Genomic DNA, 24,256 nt, shown 5'->3' on the forward strand with positions numbered 1-24,256 from the left:
GAATAACGGCAACCAGCTGATGCAGCTGCCGCTGCCGCTGCCTCTGCTTACCCTCTTCGTAGGGAAAGTCCTTGCGCTTGGCATTCGTCCATTTGCCCGCATCCGTTTTGAATTCCAGCTCCGTCATATACTCGATGCGAAACCCATTCACATCCATGGGTCCGAGCTGATCCTTATCCCGCGGCGCGCTCAAATCCACATCAAAAGTATTCGAGTTGTAGCCGCGCAGCTGAAAGACGAGCGGCGGGGGTGGCTTTTCGCCCTCATCCAAGCGCGTGATGCGCTCAATGCTGCCCAAATGATTGTGTGCACGGCACCGATAGCTGTCAAAGACCTTCGCATCGAGGACATGGATGGTTAGGCGCGACCAATAGTTCTCCGTCTCAATGGTGTAGAGCTTCTCATTGCTTTCCAACCGTTTTTGTTTGCGGTACCAGTTAAAAGTAGCCGGAGGCTCCGCCTGTGCCTCGCACATGATGCTCGCTGTGCCATTGATGTACGCGTATTGCAGGCTCAAATGCGACTTGAGCGTCCAGTGAGGCTTATCTAAATCAATTTAATTAAAGACTGCACTATAACTTTTATTTATTAAGCATTTCTCTGCAGTCTCTGTCTGACTGCATTCAATGTTCAGCGGTCCCTCAAAAGTATGCTACGAAATATGCAATCACTCATGCGCTTTCAGCATAAATCAAAAATGGCCGTCATTTCTTTGCGCAAGTAAAGTCATTAGCTACATGTGTACCACGCCCATTGCACGCCCCTGCACAGAGCATAAGACATATGCGAACTAAGCTTATGTAATTTTAAAATATTTCGTGCTCAAAAAACTATTTGCCGCTCGGTGCGCTGCATACTAAAACGCGCACAAATTTTAGAGGCGCTCGTTAAGCTGCTCAAGTAATTTCCCTGCCATTCAATACAAAAGCACACTGGGTCGGGTATGCGTTAAGGTACGAAAAAAAAAAACAACTAAATAAATAAAATGGTTAAATTTAATTAAGAAAATTTTGAGTTTTCGCGAGATCAAGGCTTAGGTTCGTTTTGGCAATTCAAATTCCTCTTACATAATCAAAATATGAACACCTCTGACTCGCTACAATAAACTATAAGCTTATAATACTGAAAACTTAAAAACCGATAAAGAATAAACGTCGCATAAAAATAAATTGTATTTGGGATAACAGCTAGAAAGACATACAAGGATTTATATTTGATGATGTGTTTGAACTAAAGGTTTTACTATTATTTTGGTACTCTTTAATAAAATCCATCGTATCTAGGCGTCTTCTAAAGATTCCTTATTTTCAAACTCCTGTCGTATCATGCCTTATTTCTCTAAAGCCCACTTTTTAAACCTATTGACTAGCAGGTGCAGAATTTTATTTGCTTTTGTTTCAAAAACTTTTTGTCCAGTGTGCATTGGCTGAGTTGAAAAATCATAAATCACACTCACGTTCGATTTTCATCAAAACTGTGCGCTCCTGCATATCGGAAGCAATCGAATTCACTTGGTATGCCCGGCACGTGTACTCGCCGGTGTCACTCTGTGTTACCTTGTTGATGAGCAAACCATCGGCCAGGATGCGAAATTTCGAAGCGTTTGCTGCCAAAATGAGAGAAACATGATGATAAACGGGTGCAACGAGAAAATCCACAATAAAGCGAGGATATCCAGAAAATAAGACTGCAGCGTTGTGTAAAGCTCATTAGGATTGGCGACTCACCTTCCACGCTAATGGGCTGTCCATTGAAATGCCAGGTGACATTCGGTTGCGGTTCGCCCTTCAGCTCGCATAATATTGTAGCTGTTTGACCCTCCTTTACGGTCAGTACGGTATCCTTTTCGGTGAATGTAATTTTCTCTGTGTGTGCGTGTGCGTGGGCGCGTGTGTTTGTGTTTGGCGAGAATACAATGAAAAATTAATGAATGTGGTTGTTGGTCGGTTGTTCGATCTCTGCACTTACGATACACAATCAAATCGAACGATTTACTATGCAGCCCACCCTCAACAGCCTCGCAGGTCCAATTGCCCTTGTCCGCCAGTGCAATGTGTGCAAAAACGATTTTCAATTGTTCTGTGCGGTAGAGGAAGTAAAAAAAGAGAATAAATCAAATACATAAGTAAACAGCGAAGTGGACCTTGGTTTATAGTTCTCGGCTACGAGAGATTCTGTTCCAAGCTTTAAAGCAATGTACATTGATTTTTTGCATTTATAATTAAGAGATTTATCCACTGACACCTAAGTGTATTATAGCATTAGTATTTTTATGCACATTAAAATCTAACAAAGTGCGAAGAATAACTATCAAGTATATTTTATTATTGTTAAGCTGGTAAAAAACCCAAAACATTTATCGATAGATTTATTCATCATTTTGTTGTCAAACTTATACCTTAAACTAACTGTTAGTCTGAGAAAATAGATTTTGCTTGGAATTATTTATTTAAATAAAATACCATTATATTCATATGCTCTCAATCAGAACAATATCAATCGAAATTCGTTACCATACCGATATATTTTCAGTGAATGGGATCTACATACAAGAGTCTAAGAGTCTAAGAGTCAAGCAGCCATTTACTGAATATGCTTTCTAAAATCTGTAAAAATTTTGTATTTTACAAAAATATTTTTAATAAGCTTTACGATGTTTTGGGAATAGGTTTAATTTACTATTTAAGACTGTACTTATTTAAATTCATTTAAATCGAGTGTTTTTATAAGGATTATATAAAATCAAACTTCTATTTGGTATAACTTCTATAGGGTAAGCCTAGCGCAATTAAACTTCTTTGAATCAAGAGGTTAAAAGAGATTTTCAAAACAAAAGCCAAGCACAATTGTCTCCCCCGTTTTGGAGAGCGTGTAAAGCGATGCAATTAATTTTATTTATTTGTTGTGCCTGCTAGCGCGAAAATTCTTTGGCTCAATTGATTGTTTGGCTGCATTTCGCCTGGACTCACCTGGTGCCGTTTGCTCGATGTGTATGCGTCCTTTGTGCTCGTGTATTATTTCACCTTTAGGCGACTTCCAATGCAGCTTCACATCCGGACTGGGGCTGCGACACTGGACAATGAGGGACTCGTTAGTGTAGCGCACGAGGCTATGCTCGCCCGGGCTCAGAGTCAAGCTGTCATGGTGATTGGCCAAGGCGGCAGCTGTGGAAAGAAATTGCGAAATCAATAGGGTTGCGTACACATTAGTTAATGGTTCGCTAATTGCAGCAGCTGTTGTACAAAGGCCAGCAGCGCATTTCAAATGTAAATTGAGAAGTTGCGAGCCAAGTTTGCCAAGACGGCAGTTTGCCCCATTGAAGTTTGCAATTTGTTGTTTTAGTTTGCATTTGCATTCCAACTGCAAACAGTAGTGCATTTTCTCCTACCAGCAACTCAACTGAAAGCACACAGTATAAGTTACATGCACATTCGTCTGTTAAATGCACTTTGCTGGCAAACCCAAAGGCCACATTAAAAATTTGCCGCAGCGCAAAAGCAGCAAAACTGAACGTCAACCAACAATTTTATTTTCTACAATTTATATTACAGGCTACAGACAGAAACCACCTCATTTGCAATGCTCATTGCTTGCCTTCAATGGCAGTGGGCAATATTTCTGAAATGTTTTGGGTATTTTAAATGTATGTATGATAATATAATAAAATTGTAATGTATACTTTTGTGCTCTACTTAAGCACTCCATTAAACAATGTTATTTTTAATATTATTAAAAGTAATAATTAAAATAAAAATATAAGTCTTGTAAAATTTGTACAAAAAATTAATTTTCTTGCTTTATTATATTGCCGATATGTGGCTGCGTTATTTCTTATGTTTTTTTCAATAATTTCTGATCTTCGGTAAGCCCGACTTGTGAATCGACACCCCGCAAGCTGTGCATTGATACTCAAATAAACATTTGAAATGCTGTCGAACAGATTTCATGCCCATATGTATGGGCAGTTTCTTAAGTTATACGAAAGGATTAAATGAATGCCCACTTATTCTCTTCTAAGAACCTGATGATCGCCAAATATATTCTTTAAACCTACACAAACTTCATTACTAAAAATACTTTTAGTAGAACTGATTTATGCAAAGATATATTGCACATATTGATTTATGTTAATCTCAATTCTCGTAATTAAAACTACTGCGGAGCAAAATGCCAAAAAAAAAAAAAAGAAAACTGAGTAAGCCCGATTTTGATTAAAATTGCAATTACGGCCTAATTGGCCATGTATTATGGGAAATGGCAAGATATCTTGCCATTTTTTTATTAATATTGTGTAAGTCTTGTAGTTTGTGGATGGGCTTTCGTCATGCCACATAAATCACTCAACTTTGATTCATATTGAACAACAAAGTGCACTCAAATTATTTGCATTTTGCATGCCTCACATTTTCATATTTACATTCACTCGCCTGTGCGCCTGGGCACACTGGCAGGTTGTTCATTGAAATTTATCACAAGAAATTGCAATTTCATTTTGCCGTTTCATGTCAATCTGAACAACAGCAACAACAACAATAGCAACAGCAACAACAGCAAGAACAACAGCAACAACAATAACAACATCAACATAAAAAAATGTGGATCATAGCGCTCCTGCCTGCCGAGCGATGCATAGATGCAAAAATTTCTAGCATACTTTTTAATAAACTTTCTTGTATGCCCAAAGTGCCAGAAAAAAACAACAAAAACTAAGTAAGATGCACAACGGAAAGGTCACGGGGGAAGTTACACAGGCGGCGCAGGGCCAAAGGGGCTGGTAAAACTTTCTCACAGCTTTTCTTTTATATTTTTTGTAATTTTTATTTTGTTTTTAATTTATTTTTTTCTTCTTTGGTAAAAGAAGTTGAAATTTTATTGGCAACAAAATGGTCATGTTGAAGCTAAGCGCTCTGAATTATGTACAACAGAAAATTAAACATTCTTCATATTTAATGTGCAGCGACTAACGAGATATTGTTGAAAGTGCATGAAATTTATGAATATTTATTGATTTCTTGGGGGATAACAATTTTATTTACACTACTAAAAATGTATGAGGCGAAAAATACAAAAACATAAGGAGTGACTATTTACATTACTGGTATTTAAATTTTCTACGTCCTCAAGAAAATTAAAAAAGAATTATTATACAAAGGTAGGGAAAAGAGAATATTATAAACACTTTACCACACCGTAAATTGAGAAATTACGAAAACAGAAAAATGGCGCAAGACCAATTCAAATTTTGTATGAAAACCATATATAAAAATTACTGCGACCATAGCATTTCAGACTTTCAAAATCTGACAACTTATCTGATTCGATTCTCAGAATTCGCAAAGTGATTTCTGCTCAGCTCAATATAGTATATGCATAAACGCGTATGTATTTTCTTTATTTGCCCTTAGCACCTGCAGTCGACGTATTCAGTCGGTGGGCGTGTTGGCTGCTTGTTTCGTGAAAGCTGTTCGTGTTGTTGTTTTTGCCTGTCAGCCTTTTCGTTATCTCGAATGGCAACGTCAACTGCGAACAATACGCGAAATACTTGTCATAAAATTTCATGTGCACACCAAAGTCGCAGCTCAGGCGAACGTAATGACAGACGCAACAACACCAAACTGACTGCAAAAGCCAAAAAAAAAAAAAAATAAATAAAAGACAAATAAAATAAAATAAAAATGCAAAAAAATATTCAAGAAATATAAATAAAGAAAAGCATTGCCAAGTGCGGGCAAAAGGAATGGCTAACGTTAACGCGTTAACGGTAAATGACAACTGGCATTGCCAGACACCAACAACAAAATTATCTGTCGCACTCGCCGCATTGCTTGGTGGCCTCTATAAATGCTTATGTTATGCACCCGTTCGCAGCACGAATGCGGGCGCGAATGTAAGTGCAAAAAATGCACACAGCTATGTGGCAGCGGGTGGGTGGCAGGCAAAGAAGAGAAATGAAGTGAGCGGTAAGAGGCGACAGAGCGCGAGATACCACAAAAAAAACAAATTCATAAATGGAATAATTACGCTTGTGGTGTCGACAAAAATATACTCTACCGAAATGCTTAAACACAATTTGGAAGATATCTGTTCTAACTGTTGCAATAATAAGAGTAATTGGCACATTTTATAAGCCAAAAGTAATTTGTAAGAGAACCTTATAAATGTTGCATTCTTCCACATGCGTCACACATTCCCTGAAAGTACGCTCGCTAGGGTATAAAATGTGCGGGCATGCATGCGTTGTCGGCTTGTGAAATGACGTGTAATGCAGAATCGGCCAGCTTCATGTATGTGTCTGGGTGTGTTTAAGTAAATGTGTTTACACAATATGTATGTATGTACGTATGCGTATGCTTGTGGGAGGTGTTGACCCGTAAATTTCATTAAATGTAATGCATTATATTATTTGGCTGCAGGCATTTGCCATTAAACTTTCGTACGTACTTGTATCAGTATGTATTAAATGTATCTGTATCTGTATTTGTGTAAATACATATATCTGTATAAATGCTTTTAAGCAATTAATTGCAGTTTAAATAAATGGTAATTAATTTAAGGCGTTATTTACGACTGCTTAATCGGCAAATTTAATTTGCTATAGTTTTCAAACTAGAGGATATTGTCACATTTCTCAAAATTACGCGGATATACATATCTCAAATAACTATAATGCTGCGTTATCAAAATCATACTGAATAGAATAGAATAGAATACCAATAGAAAAATAGTTTATTTACAATATGCATTAATATGCTGCATTACACTTATATTGTTCATTTTTATTATTATTATCTTAATTACTTTTTTTGCTCAGTCAAATCTCAATTACTTGCTTGATACTATAATCCTTTATAGCCCGTATGATTATAATTTTCAGTAGTTTTAGCTAGATATATTAAACTATTTTAAATGAAGTTGTTTCTGAGTGAAATGGTCATGAATTTCAGAGCTCTCTCGAGACATGGCAGTGAATATAAAATTGAATTTGAATATTTTTCGTTAATTTGATAAACTTTCAACAAATTACAAAATGTCAGCTGTATTGAGTCTCACAAACTTTTCAATTTCCATTAGCCCAGCAGAGGAAAACTTTTTAATTATTTGCCAATATTTTATAGGCTTCAAAAAGAAAAACAACAAAAAACAAACAGAAAATTTGCCAGCGAAATTGCGAAAACTTTTTACATGCGCAATTTTTTGTTTTGTTTTTTTTTTTTTTTTACATTTTTGTTGATTGCTGCACAAAAATAAAAGTTGCTGTGGCAGTTGCTGTTGCACGCATGCTTTCAACATCAACTGCAAAAGTTGCAGTTTTGTAACTGTAATCGAGAGTGGTAAGTTACGGCCTGGATGGGTCGGATGGCCGGGTGGGCTTATAATAATGTCAGGCATAAACGCATATGAACGCGCACTTAACCTGAATTCGAGCTGAGGCGACGCAAAGATACGCACTTCTACTATGTTAGTAGCACAGAGTATGTTGGCACGTTTTGCATGCTGCATGCCGCTCGCCACAAAGGCGACTCGAGCAAATAGAAATGCTTGTGAGTCGAGCATGCAAATAATTGCAGCATTTGTATGAGCCTGACCCATTTCTGTTGCAAGTTTCTATATATTTTTTTATTACTCCTCATAAGCTGGCGTCATGGGGCAAGGAATTTAATTCGAAATTCTCACACAAAGCTTTGTTGCTGCTGCTGCTGCTGCTGTGGCACGTAATGCCAAAACATACATAAATCATCGCCGCGTCTCCGCATAAGAATATATTTCCGCTATAAAATGGACGTTTCCGCATTTTCGGCTGCCAGGCAACGTCCTCCTGCCCTCACCTTCGCCTCCGTTTCTCCTGCTGTTCCTGCTTCTGCTGCTGCATCCACAACAGGAAGTCAGCTTCAGTTTGGGCTGGTGCTTTGCTTTGTGGCCAACGGAAATGCAGGTCGTAAAACTCGTGCTTCAGTTTCTCCAGGTATTTCTCGGTACTGGATCCCCTATAACATCTCCCTTCTCTACCACCCAACCATTGCCAGTTCGTGATGCTTTTTTAATAGGTTGCAGCTGACACTTGCTTCGACTCGTACTTTGAGCGTGGGCTTTGGTTTTGGTTCGGACTTGGACTAGCTAACAAATTTACTTGCCTTGCGTCTTGCACTTGAAGTTCCTGTTTTACCATGGCAATTAATTTTTTTTTATTTTTCGCCCAGAAAGTTCATAAATTTGGCATTATGTGCGGGGCTGTGTGCACCGGAAAATACATTTATGCGTTTTTAAATGCTTTTAAAATTCTCTTCGACTAGCCTCAAAGGAAGCAAAGTGCACATTAATTTTCGCCTGCCCAGCGATAAGAGCGCAACTTGATGAAAACACTTGCACAGCTCCCCTCTCCCTGTTGCCATCTGCCCTCCTTCTGCGTCCCTTACGACTTATGAGACAGTTCCAGCTCATTCATCAACATTGCGCTCCTTTGACTTTTGAAACAAAAGTTTGAAAAACTTTACATTCACGCAGGGGCGTGGCCCATAGGCAAGACGACCCCGCATAACTTTATAAAAAGGTTCACTCTACTTAAGCATTTTAAACATTTTATAGATAAATCTGTGAACAGTGGAATTAACATAACGAAATTCATATGTATAGATTTAAAACTTTACATTCAGCTATAAAACTATACACAAATATATATTTTACGCAATACGTAAATTTGTATGCGTAGAAACGATATTCGAGGAAGACGTTCAGCTCGTGCGATACTATATTTTTATCACTGTTTTCTTTTTGTAGCATAATCTAATAAAACTCACTTTTCCAACTATTGCTTCTGCCGAAACACTTAGTTTTGATTACTTTCACTGTTTAAAATACTTGAAATATCGATTTCTATGGCCAGAGTCTTAGGTCCAAATTGAATACTTCACTTGATAGCACTAATACTTAGTATACCCAGTTGTTAACCAACTTTAATTATATTTTTAACTAGTTCCCTATAATACCTCAGACTTATACTTTTATCAATTTTTCGAAGTTTCTTTTTACCTGTTTCCTGAGCATTCCGCATCACTTCACCTTGATACCACTGTACAGCAAGACACTGGCTTCTTCTTCGAGCCAAAAATGTAGCATACTTTTTGGCAGGGCTGACAAACTGTACACGACCGCGCAGATCATTTGTTAAACAAATTTGCCTCAAGTTGCAACATGACAGGCGCCGCATTAATCATGGGCCATCAAATTGCATAAATTGCGTATTAAGTGTCAGTGTTAATGGCGTTCGCAATTATGTAAGGCGTATACTTGACACAGAGGCGGAGTCAGAGGCAGACGTTGCCAATGGCAGGTGCAGGGGGCAAGCAAATAAGCTGAACAGAAGAAACGCCAAATACCCAGAGTGACGAACATAATTATCGACTTACTTTCTATTATAGCTGCAACACCCACTGGCCGTGCCCCGTCTTCTGGGCTCTGCTGGAAATTGTAATTGAATCCGTTGTATGGCACATTACGTATACGCAACGTGTAGCAGCAACTAGGGTGCACGCAAAGAATAAAAATCAAATTTCTTCAACAATATAAAGTAAAGTTGCCGCGTAGCAATTTTTAGTTAAAACTTTGTCTCATGTTCACTTTGCCGCACGGCACTGCCAAAAATTAAAATCCAACTGAAACAACTTGCAACAACAACTTGCAGCGACTTACAGTTTTGTAGTATACCCAGTGGCAATCAAAATAGTTAAGAAGTGGTCATATTATGGTCTTAATGCATGTTTCAGGTTAACATGAATCTCTCTTCCAATCTAAGTTAATATACATCTTAACAGTAAACAAAAAAAGGTTAATCTTAAATGGAATTGTTTTATAATAAATTGAAAGATAGTTAATAAACCAAGACTTGAACTAACCCATCAGGTAAGAAAATTCGTGAGCGTGGGACAAATAAGATATTGGCTTAAATATTCAAGCGCTTAACTTTGCCGCCTTGACTAAGATTCTATATGGAAAATTAGGATTTATTAAATTTTCTAATACAAATCAACACTGAAATGGTGCAGAATGCAGCAGCAACTCCTACAGGGTATATCGTATTCTACCACTTTGCCCAATAGATGCTTACTTGGTTTTTTTGTGTTATTATGGTGCAGCTTGTGTCTTTTACTAACAACTTTGCTGCTTGCACTTTGTCGTAAAAATAAAGTTTTACACACACGCGCGAGTTGTTTTCTTTTCCATTGTATAAGTAACTCGTGTGTGCGTGTGCGAGCGTGTGTGCGTGCGCGCGTGTGTATGTGATCCTGATGTTTCCTGCTGCATGGCACATTACAGCAATGGCTGCAACAATAACCAAAAATGACGCTGCTTCTGTGGCGCTGCATTTAGTGTCTTCATTTTTAGTGCGTCATAAGAAGAGCTTGATTTCAACTGGCGCAATTTAAGGCTCCACTTGAATTGGCAACTTCAACTGAAGCCAAACGGACTTGGCCAACAAATTGCAATACGGTCAACTGTGGAGACATGGGCTTAAGGCAACTTGATGCACTTTAAAGTGGCATGATTAGCGCGCTGAGGCTAGCGAGCATCTCACTTAGTTCCATATTTCATTAGCCAGCTTTGAGGCACTCTTAATCCAGTCAGCAGCAGCAGCAGCAGCAGCTAAGAAGCTATAAATTTACCTGTGCAACGCAAATTGTTTTTCAAGTTGCCTAAGACTTGTTGTGGATGCCACAACAGATAGCAGAAGCAACAGAAGCAGCAGCCACGCTGACGTTGCATACAACAATTAATTTGTTTTTAATTCAACTTAAGAGCGCATTCAGTAATTGCAAAATTACAGCTAAGTGCGTAGTATTTGAAGATGCCGACTCGCATTTACCTGCCCCAAATAGTTCGGTGCAGTTTAGTGCAGTGCAATGCGGAATCTTCAGCCGTTAGCTTAACCAGTTAAGCCCCACTTTCGAGTAGCTTTCATTTTAATGAAATTTTTGCCTAAGCCGTCGCCTGGCTAAAAGCGTTGCTCGATTAATTTATGGCTGCAGCTTTTAGAATTGTTTAGCCCAAAAAGGCAACTAAGCTTTTAGCGGTGTGTTATGAACAGCCAAAGCCAACATAAAGCGTGTAACAAATTGAATTTCTCACACACACACACACACACCCTCACACCCAAGCACACTCGCACGACTAACCACACACTTAACAAGTTTCTGGGCTGCGCAGGTAACCGGCTCAACCATATTGAAAAATGCGACAATATTTTCTACTATAAAATTGTCTGCCAGGTAAGACAGGTTAAGCTGCTGCCTCTGTTGTTGCCGCCTGCTGCTGGTACTCAAAATATTATTTTGCGTTTTTTGTCCAAGCTGCACAATAATTTCACGCACAAGCTTACGACCAAAAAAAATCAACAGTAATGGGGAATTATCTATTAATGAAGCAGCCAAGGCAAGTTTGAAATAAAGCTGAAGCTTATTACATTTTAAATTTAGGAAAATATTAAGAAACAAACAATGTATTAACAACGTACGAAAAAATGTAAGTGCAATTTAAGCTAAATCTACTTGCATATTGAATGTATGCTTACACTCAAGACAATAGCTTTACTAATTAAGCTTATTTAACATTCGATTTAGTATTTAATACAATATTCAGCTCAATGTAATTACAGAAAACTAGTTAAAATCATGCTACTTTTCTAGCTATTTGCTGATTGTAGCTCATTAGAGCATTGTAGCTTAAGTGAATTGTGAGTGTCGCTAGAACTGGATAGAAGCAACAATAAATAAAGTCCTTTGAAGGGTTTTGGTTCATTTGCGTGCACATGGCGAAAGCGGCTTGGCAGATTTATGCCATGAACCAAATGCAATGAGGTGACAAGGATGCCGAGTGGGCGGGGGCGGCGGCGGTGCTGTTGGCAAGGGTAAACGTTGGACGGCGCTTAAGCTGCGGCTAATTACCGTCAGCTCAGCGAAAGATATACCATAATGGCTGCGACTATTAGCCGTCGAGTTGAGTGGCTTTTACGCGCCGCAAAGTATGCACAAATAAAAAAATTATTTAATTAGGGTGAAAATGCATTAAACGCATATTTGTTAGCTTGGGTGTTTAAGAACCCAATCAGTTATTTTTTTGTCTGCGATTCAGCAACATTTAATGGAAATTTGAACATTTTATGTATTCTGCTTGTGTAGTGATGTGCAATTAATTAAATTAATTCAAACGAATCGTTGACTCGTCCGCAAATATTTGTTCTACATTCGTTTTTTCTCGAGGTTTTGTTCATTTCACAAGTAATTGCATCATTTATAAGCTGCTCACAATTGAAATAAAATGTGCATTACAAATTTAATAAAATTCACGAAATAATAATGCATTTGGTAAAATAAAATGTTTCGAAGCGATTTTTTAAAGGGGGCGCTCGTTTTTTGTTTTATATTTAAGTGTACCTCCCAAAAATCTGCACAATTTCGATAAATGTTGATTTCTAAAAAATTGTTATTCAATGCAATGTACATATATTATTTATGTATCCATAAGTAAAAGCAAAAGCCAAACAAACAGAGTAAGTTGGATGCACTTAAAACATAAAGTATAAATGAATATTTTAAATGTTTTTTTGTATTTAGTTTTAACTCAAAATAGAATCCCTTTAAATTTCATTCCTTGCGGCTCACAAAATTTCATCAATATTTACAGAATACCCAATTCTCAACCTGTGCAAAAGCAGCGCCTTACATAATTCTTGTTACTCTTATTTTTCACACATAGCTTTGTATTTGAGTTGAGGGAGTTGTTACGAATATTTGCAATTCCCATAGATCATTTTGGTTCAGTTGCAAATGTAAATGTTTACGAGTATATTCAGCGGATAAACAGTTGAATTAAATGCAAGTCGCTTGTCACTCATTTAAATTGGACAAACAAATGCACACAAATTCAGATGCCATCGTCAAGGCGGCACGACCTTTTTCATGTTATTCTTTTCCAGCAAAGGGAGTGGGACGTGGGCGTTAAGCTACCGAGGAAGTCAGTGGCATATGTCTTGTTGCCTGCAGCGGGTCAGGGGGACTTACAATAAGTAATTCATTACTTTAGTCATGCATTGTCATGCATGTTGGCCACGCTTTTTCACGATATTTGCATTGCTGGCGCTGTATTTTTATGGCTGTATATGCAACGCATGCAGCATATGCAACGTCTATGGTTGCATGTCAAGCTCAACGGCGGAGCTGTTGCAATTTGTAAGCAAAATTGTTTTACAAATTGAGCAAGAAAGATGGCGTAAGCAGAAACTACACATTTGCACACAACATACACTCCAGAAACTCTCACACTGAAGTGAGGCAAACAAGCGGCACGTCGCACAGCTCCAGCCTCAGCACGTTGACTATTAAGAATTCTCATAGACATTCACATCATACTATTTTTTCTTTTTCGAATACTCTGTATGTACACAGAGTGTCTCAATGGGTATCATAAAGCTTACATGGACAACGCCCCAATCTTTCTCTATAAATAATGTTAAATATTAATCTTATACAAGATACAAATTAAATAACATGTGCCAGTTTTAAGTCTCTGTTACTATGTTGTGAAAAAAAAATATATATATACATATTTATTAACGAAATGAAACTAATTCATTTTTGTGTTGGGTTGATATGAATTAATAAGAGGAATTGCTTTTATAACACTATTCGAAATAATGATCTTAGATATTTATCAGATGTCCTTTAAAAAAAACTTTATTAGAGGATATCGCTGATTCGAGCATTTCCGATTTTGGTATTTTTACTAGTTTCCTTTTGCTTTTCTATAAATTTTTGAATTTTCAGCATTTTCCTCTTGCCAGCATACACATGACATACTTTTGAACAGACGTGTGTGCTTAAATGCTGTCATTGTCTGACAGTTATACACACACACAGAATCTTTTACAGACCCACACACATGCTAGGTAGGAGGATTTTTTCAACTTTCACTTTGAATAAACAAATAAAAACTGTATCCATGGGCGAACTGTAATTTCAATATTTACATGATTAATTGAGTTTATTTTTAATTTATAGCAAACAAAAGCCAAACTGATTACAAGCGCCCATACCAAACACAGCATTCATTATGAGCAAGTTTAAATAAAAGAAGATTAATTGAGTTTTAACTCAGCCCTCAGGGCAACCCGTGGAATGAATCTCTATTGTTTTGCCCGGCATGTTGGCCCTTGTTTTTTATAGTGTAGACATTCAGTATTATAATTTATATTACAAAATCATTAAGCTTTGTGTTTCCTCAAGTGGATCCACTACAACTCTGAGCTAGTTTTGCAAGTTTCTGTTCGTTATCTTGAAAAGTTTATAAGCCGATGACTTGCTGTACTGATCCACTTTTAAATGGTAACAGGTGTTGGCTTCTCCAAAAAATAAATCCCATCAACGGCAGCCGCAAGTTTTTAAAGCTGCCAAAACTTTGTCGATGCTAAGCTACTCGTAAATATGCCACTTTTTTGTATTGTTGTAGCTCATAATGCACGTTCCAGATACGAGACGCAGTGCAGGGTATCAGGTGTAAGGACAGCAACATTATTCATCAAATAACTTAGGAGAATAAAGATTCAGAGGGATACACTACTTGTTTTTAAGAGCATCTAAGCTTCGATATATTTTTTAAATCGTTAAATAGTATTAAAATTGATTGACGCCCAGCATGGGGCAGTGCACACACATTTTAATTGCAATAAATAAATAAATGTCAATTAACTAGCAAATAGCTTTACTTTTCATGTATATCAACGCGTATTTATTTCAATATTTGCATTAAAATGATTTCAGTTAAATTGAAGTGCACACTTATTTATGGAACCATACACTTTTTGGATTGAAGTACGAGTCCAAGTTTTGGCACAGCCACAACTACAAGTTTGAACATTTTATCAGCAGTGTCGCAGCAGAAATTTGTGTGCTAGAGTTTTAGCTACTTTGAAATTTGAATTGTTCAGTGCTCAATTTTCAACTTGGCCCGCATGTGCTTCATTTGTTTGTTGGCCAGAGTCCACTCGACGACAACTGTATCCGTAGTTTGGGCGGGAATAAGGTGACGTGCGGCAATGGGTATCGTCTATTGAGCCAACTTTTCAAAAGTGGAATTGCATTTGCTCTGCTTGAAAAACTATTATAACTTTTGCAATGCCGCCACGCAAGAGTTTCAGTTCATCCAACTATGAAAGTACTTTATGTGCGCTAACAAAAATATTTCTTTTATTGAGTTTCGCCTTCTGCGTCATTCGATTTTAGGCTGTGCCGCACATCAGCTGCTTGTGCCAACCACTTGAATGCAGCACAAAAGTTTTGCGCTCAAAGCAAAACGAGCAGCAGCCTCCAGCTTGCCCCCAAGTAGCTGCCACAATTGATACCAAGCCATTGTTAACAGTTAGGCACAAAAGCCCAGACAAAGATGGAAATGAAGACGACGCTGGAGTCAGTGGGGCCAGGGTTATATGATATATAAGAGCTGTCAAGCTCTATATATAGCAAATGTTTATATTTACTTAGTTTTGATTCATGTGGAACGGGAACGAACCCAAAGAGTTCTTGCTTGGGCTATGAAAAAAGCAACCGAAAAGAAAAAAACCAGGACTCCTCAACTAAAAAGTACATTGTTCAGTTTAAATTTAATGTGTATCGTGGACGGCATTTTTTTACCTTCTATGATATTGATGAAGAGATAGTTCAAATTAGATTTGGACCATTCAAGCTCAAACTAGATAGCTTAGCATAAGTTTAAAATTTAAGAAAACTCTTTACCCAGCTTTTCGCTTTTCGACCATTTTTCTCAGTTGCTGGGCAAATTTTTATAATCGCTGATACCCGTATTTTTAGTTAGCCTTGCAAACAAGATTGAAGCCGATCGGACAAAACTTGGAACTTTGTTCAAACACCCTTTAACTCCCTACAAATGCTGGATTTGCCTAAAAGAGTGAAACACGTCTCAAATGAATTTTCATTTAGAAACGAGTTTGCCCCCGAAACTTCGCCCATGCAACCTTTGACACGCAGTTTCGATTTAGGTTTGTGGACGATTGGATGTTATTAAGAATTTCTTCCAACCGGTTTACTCCATTTGTTTCCCTTTACTTGTGGAATTTCCCAGAAACCACGTCTAAGAGTGCATTCATATAACGATTTTATAAACAAAGAAAAAAGTTTCATTTAAGTAATTTTTACCAATTATCCTTGTAGAACGAATGTCTTCAAATTATTTATCATTAAATTGTAGAAACTAATTTCGAAGTCAAACTTATATAATAGTGAAAAATTGCTTTAACCATTTTGCACCAATTATAAATTATTGTCTAATGCATTTTAAATCATTTATGTTTTAAAAAGGTAACTACTGTGAAAGTTTCAACCTTCAGTCTCTTTATGTTTTGTATGCATGTTGATAAGCAACGTTCAGCTAGCTAATCTGTCAGAATCAGCACATACAGCACACGTGCACATACATATTTATACACATACGGTAGTTTATATTTGAAAAGCCGAATGCCAGAAGTTTGTAAATAAAATATAGGACACATAAATGTGGGTGTGCAACTTTTCGAATTCCACATATTTCATTTCAAATGCAATTATGTCAATTGTTTTATGGGCATTTTTGCGAAACAAATTAAAAAGAGCAAATAGTAAAATTTGATTTATAAACTACACAAATTAACCAACATTTTTTGCTGCTAATTGTCAAATACTGTGACATAAATATATTCAGTGAAATTTGTGTATTTAAAATTCCAAAATTATTGCTTTAAAATTTACGTATGCGTAACTCAACATAGACCGCACAGTGGGACGACATAGTTTGAAAAGCTCCCGGACGCACACACACACACACAAACAAACCACAAAGTGTGGCATATGGTTGCCACAGCAGATGTTGTTGTTATTGTATTTGCTGTTGCATTGTTGTTTTTGGGTTAGCTGCTGTTGTTTGTTGCGCTAGTTTTGCGGTCGCGCTTTGTTTTATATCAGACAATGCAACAACTGCAAAAACCTATGCAAAAATGTTGCTTATGCAAACTGCCACACTGCTAGCAGAGTGGCTGCGTGGATAGCTGGGAGGGGCATGCAACAAAAAATGCATTACTATGCAATGGCAGCGAACAGGAGCAGCCAAGTTTTAATTACGTAAAATATTTTTGCGTGCACCCGCTCTAATCAACTTAAAAGCCAGCAACAGCAGCAGGAGCAGCAGCCGAAACTGCAATTCGGCAACATGGTCAAAGGGTTGTTGCAACAGCAGCCGTGTTGCAAGTTTGTGCGCCACTTGACAGGGTCTTAAAAACGTTCTAGCAAGCGCTGCGCATTCGTATGCAGCAGCGCCTAATAATTGCAGCATTCGCTCGGGCGCGGTAGTGGCGTCAGTTAGTCAACATGCCAGACAGTCAAAAAGTTTGTTATTTACATACCCTGTAAAGAGAGTATTACAAGAGTGCAACTATATGTCTCAGGTAAAATTTGGCAAACTAAGTTGATCTAGCCAGACCCGTCTCACTGTCTGTCTCTTCGCTCGCGTATCTCAAAGACTGAAAGACTTTGAAAAACTTCAAACTTCAAAAGTAAGTTCCTCCATCAAATCTCGTTGTTTCCAGTTTTAATAGGGTATAATATAGTAGAGAATATTTTAAGTATATTCAGTATAATTTACTTTTTGGATATCATCCATCGTACAATCAAAACCCTGAAACAAACACTTTTTTAGATATAGGGCCTAGCACTTTTTTTTAACACATTCAGATCCCATGGATAAGCTAATACGAGTTTATGAGGATCGAGCAAATGACACCGTATTTATTATAGAAAGCACTTCTGCTAGTCTGTGACTAAAAAAAGAAGAAGCACATCCGCAGCACTAAGTGTGTAGCTTGCGGCGTGTGTATGCGAAAGTGCGAACGTTTGTAACGGCAGCCCGGCGCTGGCTTGAGGATATCTTCAAGTCGGGCATTCGTAGGTACAACACTTTTACTTATTGTTTTTGTTGCTGTTGGTCTTGTGTAATTACTTGGTGAGCAGCATACGCAAAATGGTTGAGCTGCCAGTTGCCGAAGCGACAAAACCTGCAGCGGCGAAAGCAACAGCAACATCAGCAGCAACATCCGTTCTAACAATTACAGGCTACAGGCAGACCTCTCTAAGTGCTTTCTGACATGCCACCATGTAGCCTTCAACTGTATCTAGCCATGTGTGCGTGTGTGTAGGTGTGAACAACATTTATTAACATGCGCTCTGTATGTATGTGTGCGTGTGCTTTCTGTGTAAAAGCAATTTAGTTTACTGCAGCAGCTACGTAAAACGTTGCCCGGCGGCTTTTAGCTGATTCATGGCTAAACGTTGTGTGTATGTGTGTGGCAAGCAGTGCGTATGATTGATATCTGTCCCACAAAGTGCTAATGGCCCTATAACACTAGCTGAAAGTCTACTACTTAGGTATTAGAAAACAGAAATTATTACGACCAAATCTTACAGAGCTTCAAGCTGCAATTCCAATGACTTGTTATTAGTTATTTCTGGCTCTATTAAATTATTTTCCTGGTTGAATGTGTAATAATTCAAATCATATTTTTTTATTTCTACTTTAAGAAGAATATAAAAACAGCATTTCCGAAAACTTTAAGCATTAACTTAAATTAACCATATTCAGTTAATAAACTGTATCGTAATGGGAAATTATTAATTTAATCCAGCCAAATGCTCTTAGCCTCATACAACAAATAAGGGATTCCTTAACTTAAGAGACTGTGACTGGTTAGAGCTTAAAGTAAAGCTTAAATAGCATATTTTCAAGTTTGAAGCTTTGTTAATATATGGCAACGTGTCACGCTGAAGAATAGTGGAAATAAAGCTCAAGTTAGTTAAATATAGAATTATATACATTTAGTTTAACTTATCTAGAAAAACCAAATTTGTTAAGCCATTCATCAACCTACATAAGCTCTACTATTCAATTAATGTTGCATTCCAAATTTGTATATTAATAAAAAGATTAATCTTATACTCTAAAAAAACTTTCAGCTCGTCTAAAGCTTAAAAGCCGAACTAATAAAATTAGATTTCTAACTTACAAGTGAATTTTGTGGCTAGCTTGTAGCTCTACGCAAACTGGCTATTAAGTTAAGTCGAGTGCGTGTGCATGTGGTGGGTGACTGTATGTGTGAATGCTTAAGTGTAGGCGGAACAAAGTAGATACAACCAATAGATAAGCACGCATGTCCACATAAATCACTAGCTACCTGAGCGACTGAAAGATACCGCCCGACCAGGTAGCTTGGGTTGACTCTGTGCTGATGTTCGGGGCATTTTGGCCAGAAACTGTTAATCAACTGCAAACATGACTGGTACAAATTATGCAAGCGCACAGCCGTTGGCTAAAGGCCAACATTGGGTTAACAAAAGGCTCAAACAGGATGTGAGCTTTGTATTTAATATTTGCGAACAGGCAGTTAATGAAAATGCCTGATGGCTCTGTGGCTTTCATACATAATGCTGACCAGGTCGAAGAGCAATCAATTGATCTTTTTTTTTGTCGAGCTCGATGCGATTTCAATCAAGTTCAATTGCCACAAATTGTGGCACACATCAAAAGTCAATGCAATTATGTGCAAATTGCATTTTATTTGATTTCCGATTTGATGCGTTGATTTAAGCCGGAAAATTGGCTTATGTAAATTTATGACAGTAAATAACATAAATGCAACTGATAAAATTCCAACCAGCGGCTTTAAAGCTAAATACAACAAGCCATTTTCTTGGGGCACCAAAAGGAAGCAATACTTTTGCCAGCAATTTGAGATTTTTCATCAATAAAAACACGGTGAAAAAAACCCAAAGGATTTGGTTTACAAACGGTCTCGTTCTCCCTCCGAATTGCCCTCTCCGCCTGCCACCATACTTGATTGGAATTTTGAAATTGAATTTTAGCCCACTTGGGGAAACGCTAGCAAGTACTACAAAGCTCAAACATATGAACGACTACCGAAAGACAAATATAGAATTTTTATACACATATATATTTATTATACCCTACGCAAAATTGATAAAACGGATAGCCTATACATTATATTATTTAAAACTATAAAGCAAGCGTAATGGTCTATACATTCTTAAACAGCATCAAGTTAATATGGTATTCAAGCTAACAGTGATTAAAGCTTCAGATTCCAGATGGGGATATAATTGTTTTTAATGTTCCTTTATTACTAATACTAATCCTCATATAATGCAAAACTATATTAAGATATTTTGTTAAGTCCCACCATTTATTTTTATTAATTAATTTTATTAAACTAATACACATTGTATGGAGTACTTAAATTTTTGCAACCACAAGCCAAAGGTTTCACAGTTTACCCAAAAAATGGAATATTGCTTGGAACTAAATATTTTTAAATGAAATATGGCTGTTAAAGATTTAACTTCGTCTTCTTCTAGTTTATGCGGTTTGAGATTTAGCCCATAGGTAACAAAAAAAATTCTGAGTCCAATGCCACGATTAACCTTTGTTGCTATGGAAAATATGTGATGGGCGGGACAAATCGATCCAAAAGAAGACTTACCATCCCAGTTATTTGCCAGGCACATTTGTCTTCTTCAGTAGTATCAGAAGTAAATAAGAAAGTAAAATTACCTATTCTTAAACATATTTTGAGTACCTTAAGCCTGTGCCTTGTCCCTCCCTCTTAGCTTTAGATTTGAGCATTCCAAATATTTGTAATTGTTTGCAAGTTTTGGAGTAGCTTCAAATTCTTAGTATTTTCAACTAATGAATCATTTGCAGCTCTTACAAATTGTGCAACTTTTAAATAGTTTAATAAGCAAATCAGAAAATAAATAATTATTTTAGTTATTGATACACGTATCTGACCATTTGCAATTTGGGGCTCATTAGAGCCATGTGCTATAGACGTCTGTTTAATGCGCCTGTCAGAGTTTCTAATTTTGTTTTCAATTATCAGAAATGTTGTTACTGCCGCAAGGAATAGTTGTACATAATTATGCATTTGTGGGAAATGCATTTCGAATTTCAATTGCGCACCATTTACAATTAATATTGGTAATGGTAATAATTATCGTGCCCAGCTCAATGGCATTTGGGCATTTCGATGAGCGTGGGGCATCTAATTGCCAAATATTTGTCTGTTTTGTGCAATAATCAATGAGCGGGGTGGTATTTTAAATATACTAGAATATTTTGCATTTTGGGGCCAAGTGCACTTAAGGGCGCAAGAGCGGAAACTCTATGGTACAATAGATATATTTTGATATTGTAAATAGCGAATGCGGTGAGCTGCATCCGCTAATTGAAGTGTCAGGCGGACGTACGTTGCGTATACGCAATGTGCACACCCTGCTCTCATAGAAAAGTTGTTGTTGAATAAGTTCAATTGTTCTATTTCGATTCCTGAACTTAATCAGTCATGTTATTCATTCATGAACGATTAAATTTGTTTTTCAGTTGTTTACTCGCTCATGAAAGAAACTTACTTTTTCAGCAAGTTATTTAGTTTCAGCTCAAATACGAGCTATAATAATATTCTATTAATAAGTATTTAACCAAATTATTGATCAGTATTCTTTCCCTATTAAAACTTTTATGAATGGCAACTTTCTTCTTCCTTACTTAATTTGATAATCAAAATGTTAGTTGTTAAATAAGCAACTTTCAACATTTCTTTCTTATCTTAACGAATTATACAATTTTCGCAAATACATATATTAAAATAGATTTTTTCGTAAGCGATAATAACTGAACATCAATTTATTATGATTTTAACGACCCGTTTAGTAAAACTTACTCTGAACAACTCAATTCTATAGACTCATATAATTGTATAAATTATAGGCTTAAACATATCGGGTTTTCAGACAGGGCATGTGTACACATATTTACATTTTTGTTGTTACAATTGACGTTGATTAATGTTTAAAATCTATTGAATTTTAAATTTTCATATGCCTCATTTATATTATGTGTATGTTGTCGCTGCAGCTGGCAAATTGCAATTTATAGCGAATGCGTTGCATTAAGTATACGACATGTTGAGCAGCATTTAAGCCACACATTGCCTGGGTTTTGGTCAATTTTCTGCCTGGATTACTACCTTTATGTCAGGTTATGCAATGATTTGCATGCCGGTCCGCATTTCAAATGCAATTTAAGCCATGTGACTGGCAAGAACACGCTTCTCTCCTTTTCCCTGTTACTCTTTGGCTCAAAAAACTGTTGCATGTGAGACTTCAATTGTCACTTCAACATTCACAACCTAATTGCCAGTTGCTTCTAACTGTCATTCAAACAATTCGAGCAAAGTTCTTTTGCATAATTCTATCTCTTTGCTATGCTGTCAGTTGCCAAAACTGACGACTTTTGAGTTGATTTTCTGTGTTGTTTGCCTGCTTTATTTGCCAAAATCAGCTACTGAGGAAATTTCGAAAACGATTTAATTGCAAATCTACAAGTTTGTTGAAGGAAAATAAAATAAAGTAAAAAATCTGTACTCTAGAGTAGTTGCCAATAAGCTACCCTGTGTTCTTTGGTATACTTGATATAATATAATGAAAATTAATAATTAATATTCATCAAGTTAACATTAATTGTTAAAAAAGTTACTTTTTTGTTGTTGTATTATTGTCATATTTCATATTTTATTATTATTATTATATTTTTGTTTTAATTTATTGTTATAGCTTAATACATTTTTTGCTATGCAACAACTGACAGCTTAGCTGAGTCACACAATAATGCAAACAACAAAAATAAAACAATATTGCTTTTATAAGTGCAGTCGATAACACTTTCATAGCTCACAACATTTTTAATACCCTATGTTTCACAATTTTTGAGGGCAGAAGTAATTAAATTGAAATTGGATACTTGATTGTTTAGTTTGTTAAGTTAAGGAAATATATTTATTGTGAGCTCTCTATAGCCAACAATTTATGGTCAATAAACGTCCCAGGAAAATAAATCATTTGATTTGTGTAAGAATTTGTGTCAATACAAACTTTTGAAGATCTAAGTACTTTGTATTTTACAGTTTTTGCAGGAAGAACTAATTAAATAGAAATTGAAAACCCGATTGTTTTGTTTGCTTAGTTTAATAAATATATCCTGCTATTGAAGCTAACTAACTAAAAAGCTAAGGCAATAAATTTGCAAGAAAAAACATCATATGATTTATGTTCGTATTTATATGCGTCAATTTAAATTGAGTCCAACAAATAAAAGCTAATAATTGAGTTTTTCCTTACTTTTTCCCTCTCTGCCTCGCATTTCGCATGATTATTTATTGCCCGGTTTTTTTTTTTTTTTTTTTTGTTTTGTTTTTTTGGCATAAGAACATTTGTCATTCATCTACCGCTCTCTATTTTTTTGCTTTCCTTATTTAGTTTTTTTCTTTTGCCCAGTACCTTTTCACTGATTTATCTTTATATAAAAGTGCTTCAATTGCCTTGCTCAACCAATTTGTCTCGTTCAGTTGATGCATGTCGCAGTGGTTTTGGAATTTCTAGCATTAAATTTTGTGTACTCTGTGTAGACAGTACACAACATAATTTTTTTACTAACGATTTCTATACGAAGTGGTCTGTGGCAAGTGGCAAGCGTTAGGCGAGTGTCGAAGCTGCCAAAGACAGCTTCACACTTGGACCAAACAAACTTGTTTACACATTTTTGGTTGCTCAATTTCTAATGTCAACAGGCAAGCCAACAACACACCAGACAACACACACAGACACAGACTCACACACACACACACACACACACACAAGCACAAGCACACACCCTTGCCAGCAAAAGTTGTTTGTCCTTGTTGTCCTTGGATGGTTGCTGACATTTGTGCCGCAGCTTTTCTGCATTCATAGCCACTCTCAAGCCGAGCAGCAGGCAAAGCTGTTTCTACACATTTTTTCTCTCACATTTTTTAGTTTCATATTTTTTTCTCTCTGTGGGTAGTATTTTTTTCTTCCTATTTTGTTATTGCACTTTACGACAATCTCTTTGGCGCTTAAGCAGAAAATTTGGCTAAATTTTTAATACTTAAACTTTTCTAGTTTAAGTCTAAGACCTGTTTATTATGCCATAATATAAAAATACGAGTACCGAGATAATCAATAGGTGATCGGTATAGTTTTCATAAATTATCTGCTATTATACTAAAAGATAAAAGAGACAACAGGATACAAATGATATCCGAGGAGAATTGACATACTTAAACACTGAGTTTTGTCCA

The 24,256-nt window shown here is 36.6% G+C and overlaps 1 protein-coding gene across 1 annotated transcript in view; it reads right to left on the reverse strand.

The window, feature by feature from the left end:
- fipi (factor of interpulse interval) overlaps window positions 1–24,256 on the reverse strand; it is an 81,680-nt gene that overhangs the window by 1,220 nt on the left and 56,204 nt on the right. The window contains exons 2-6 of the mRNA XM_002052088.4: window positions 2,970–3,164; window positions 1,969–2,079; window positions 1,728–1,865; window positions 1,457–1,606; window positions 52–546 (exon numbers count right to left, since the gene is read on the reverse strand). Of these exons, the coding sequence (XP_002052124.1) occupies window positions 52–546; window positions 1,457–1,606; window positions 1,728–1,865; window positions 1,969–2,079; window positions 2,970–3,164 (1,089 nt within the window). The remainder of the gene's footprint in view (window positions 1–51; window positions 547–1,456; window positions 1,607–1,727; window positions 1,866–1,968; window positions 2,080–2,969; window positions 3,165–24,256) is intronic.

The sequence above is a fragment of the Drosophila virilis genome, chromosome 4 (assembly GCF_030788295.1).
Source record: "Drosophila virilis strain 15010-1051.87 chromosome 4, Dvir_AGI_RSII-ME, whole genome shotgun sequence".
Lineage (NCBI taxonomy): Eukaryota > Metazoa > Arthropoda > Insecta > Diptera > Drosophilidae > Drosophila > Drosophila virilis.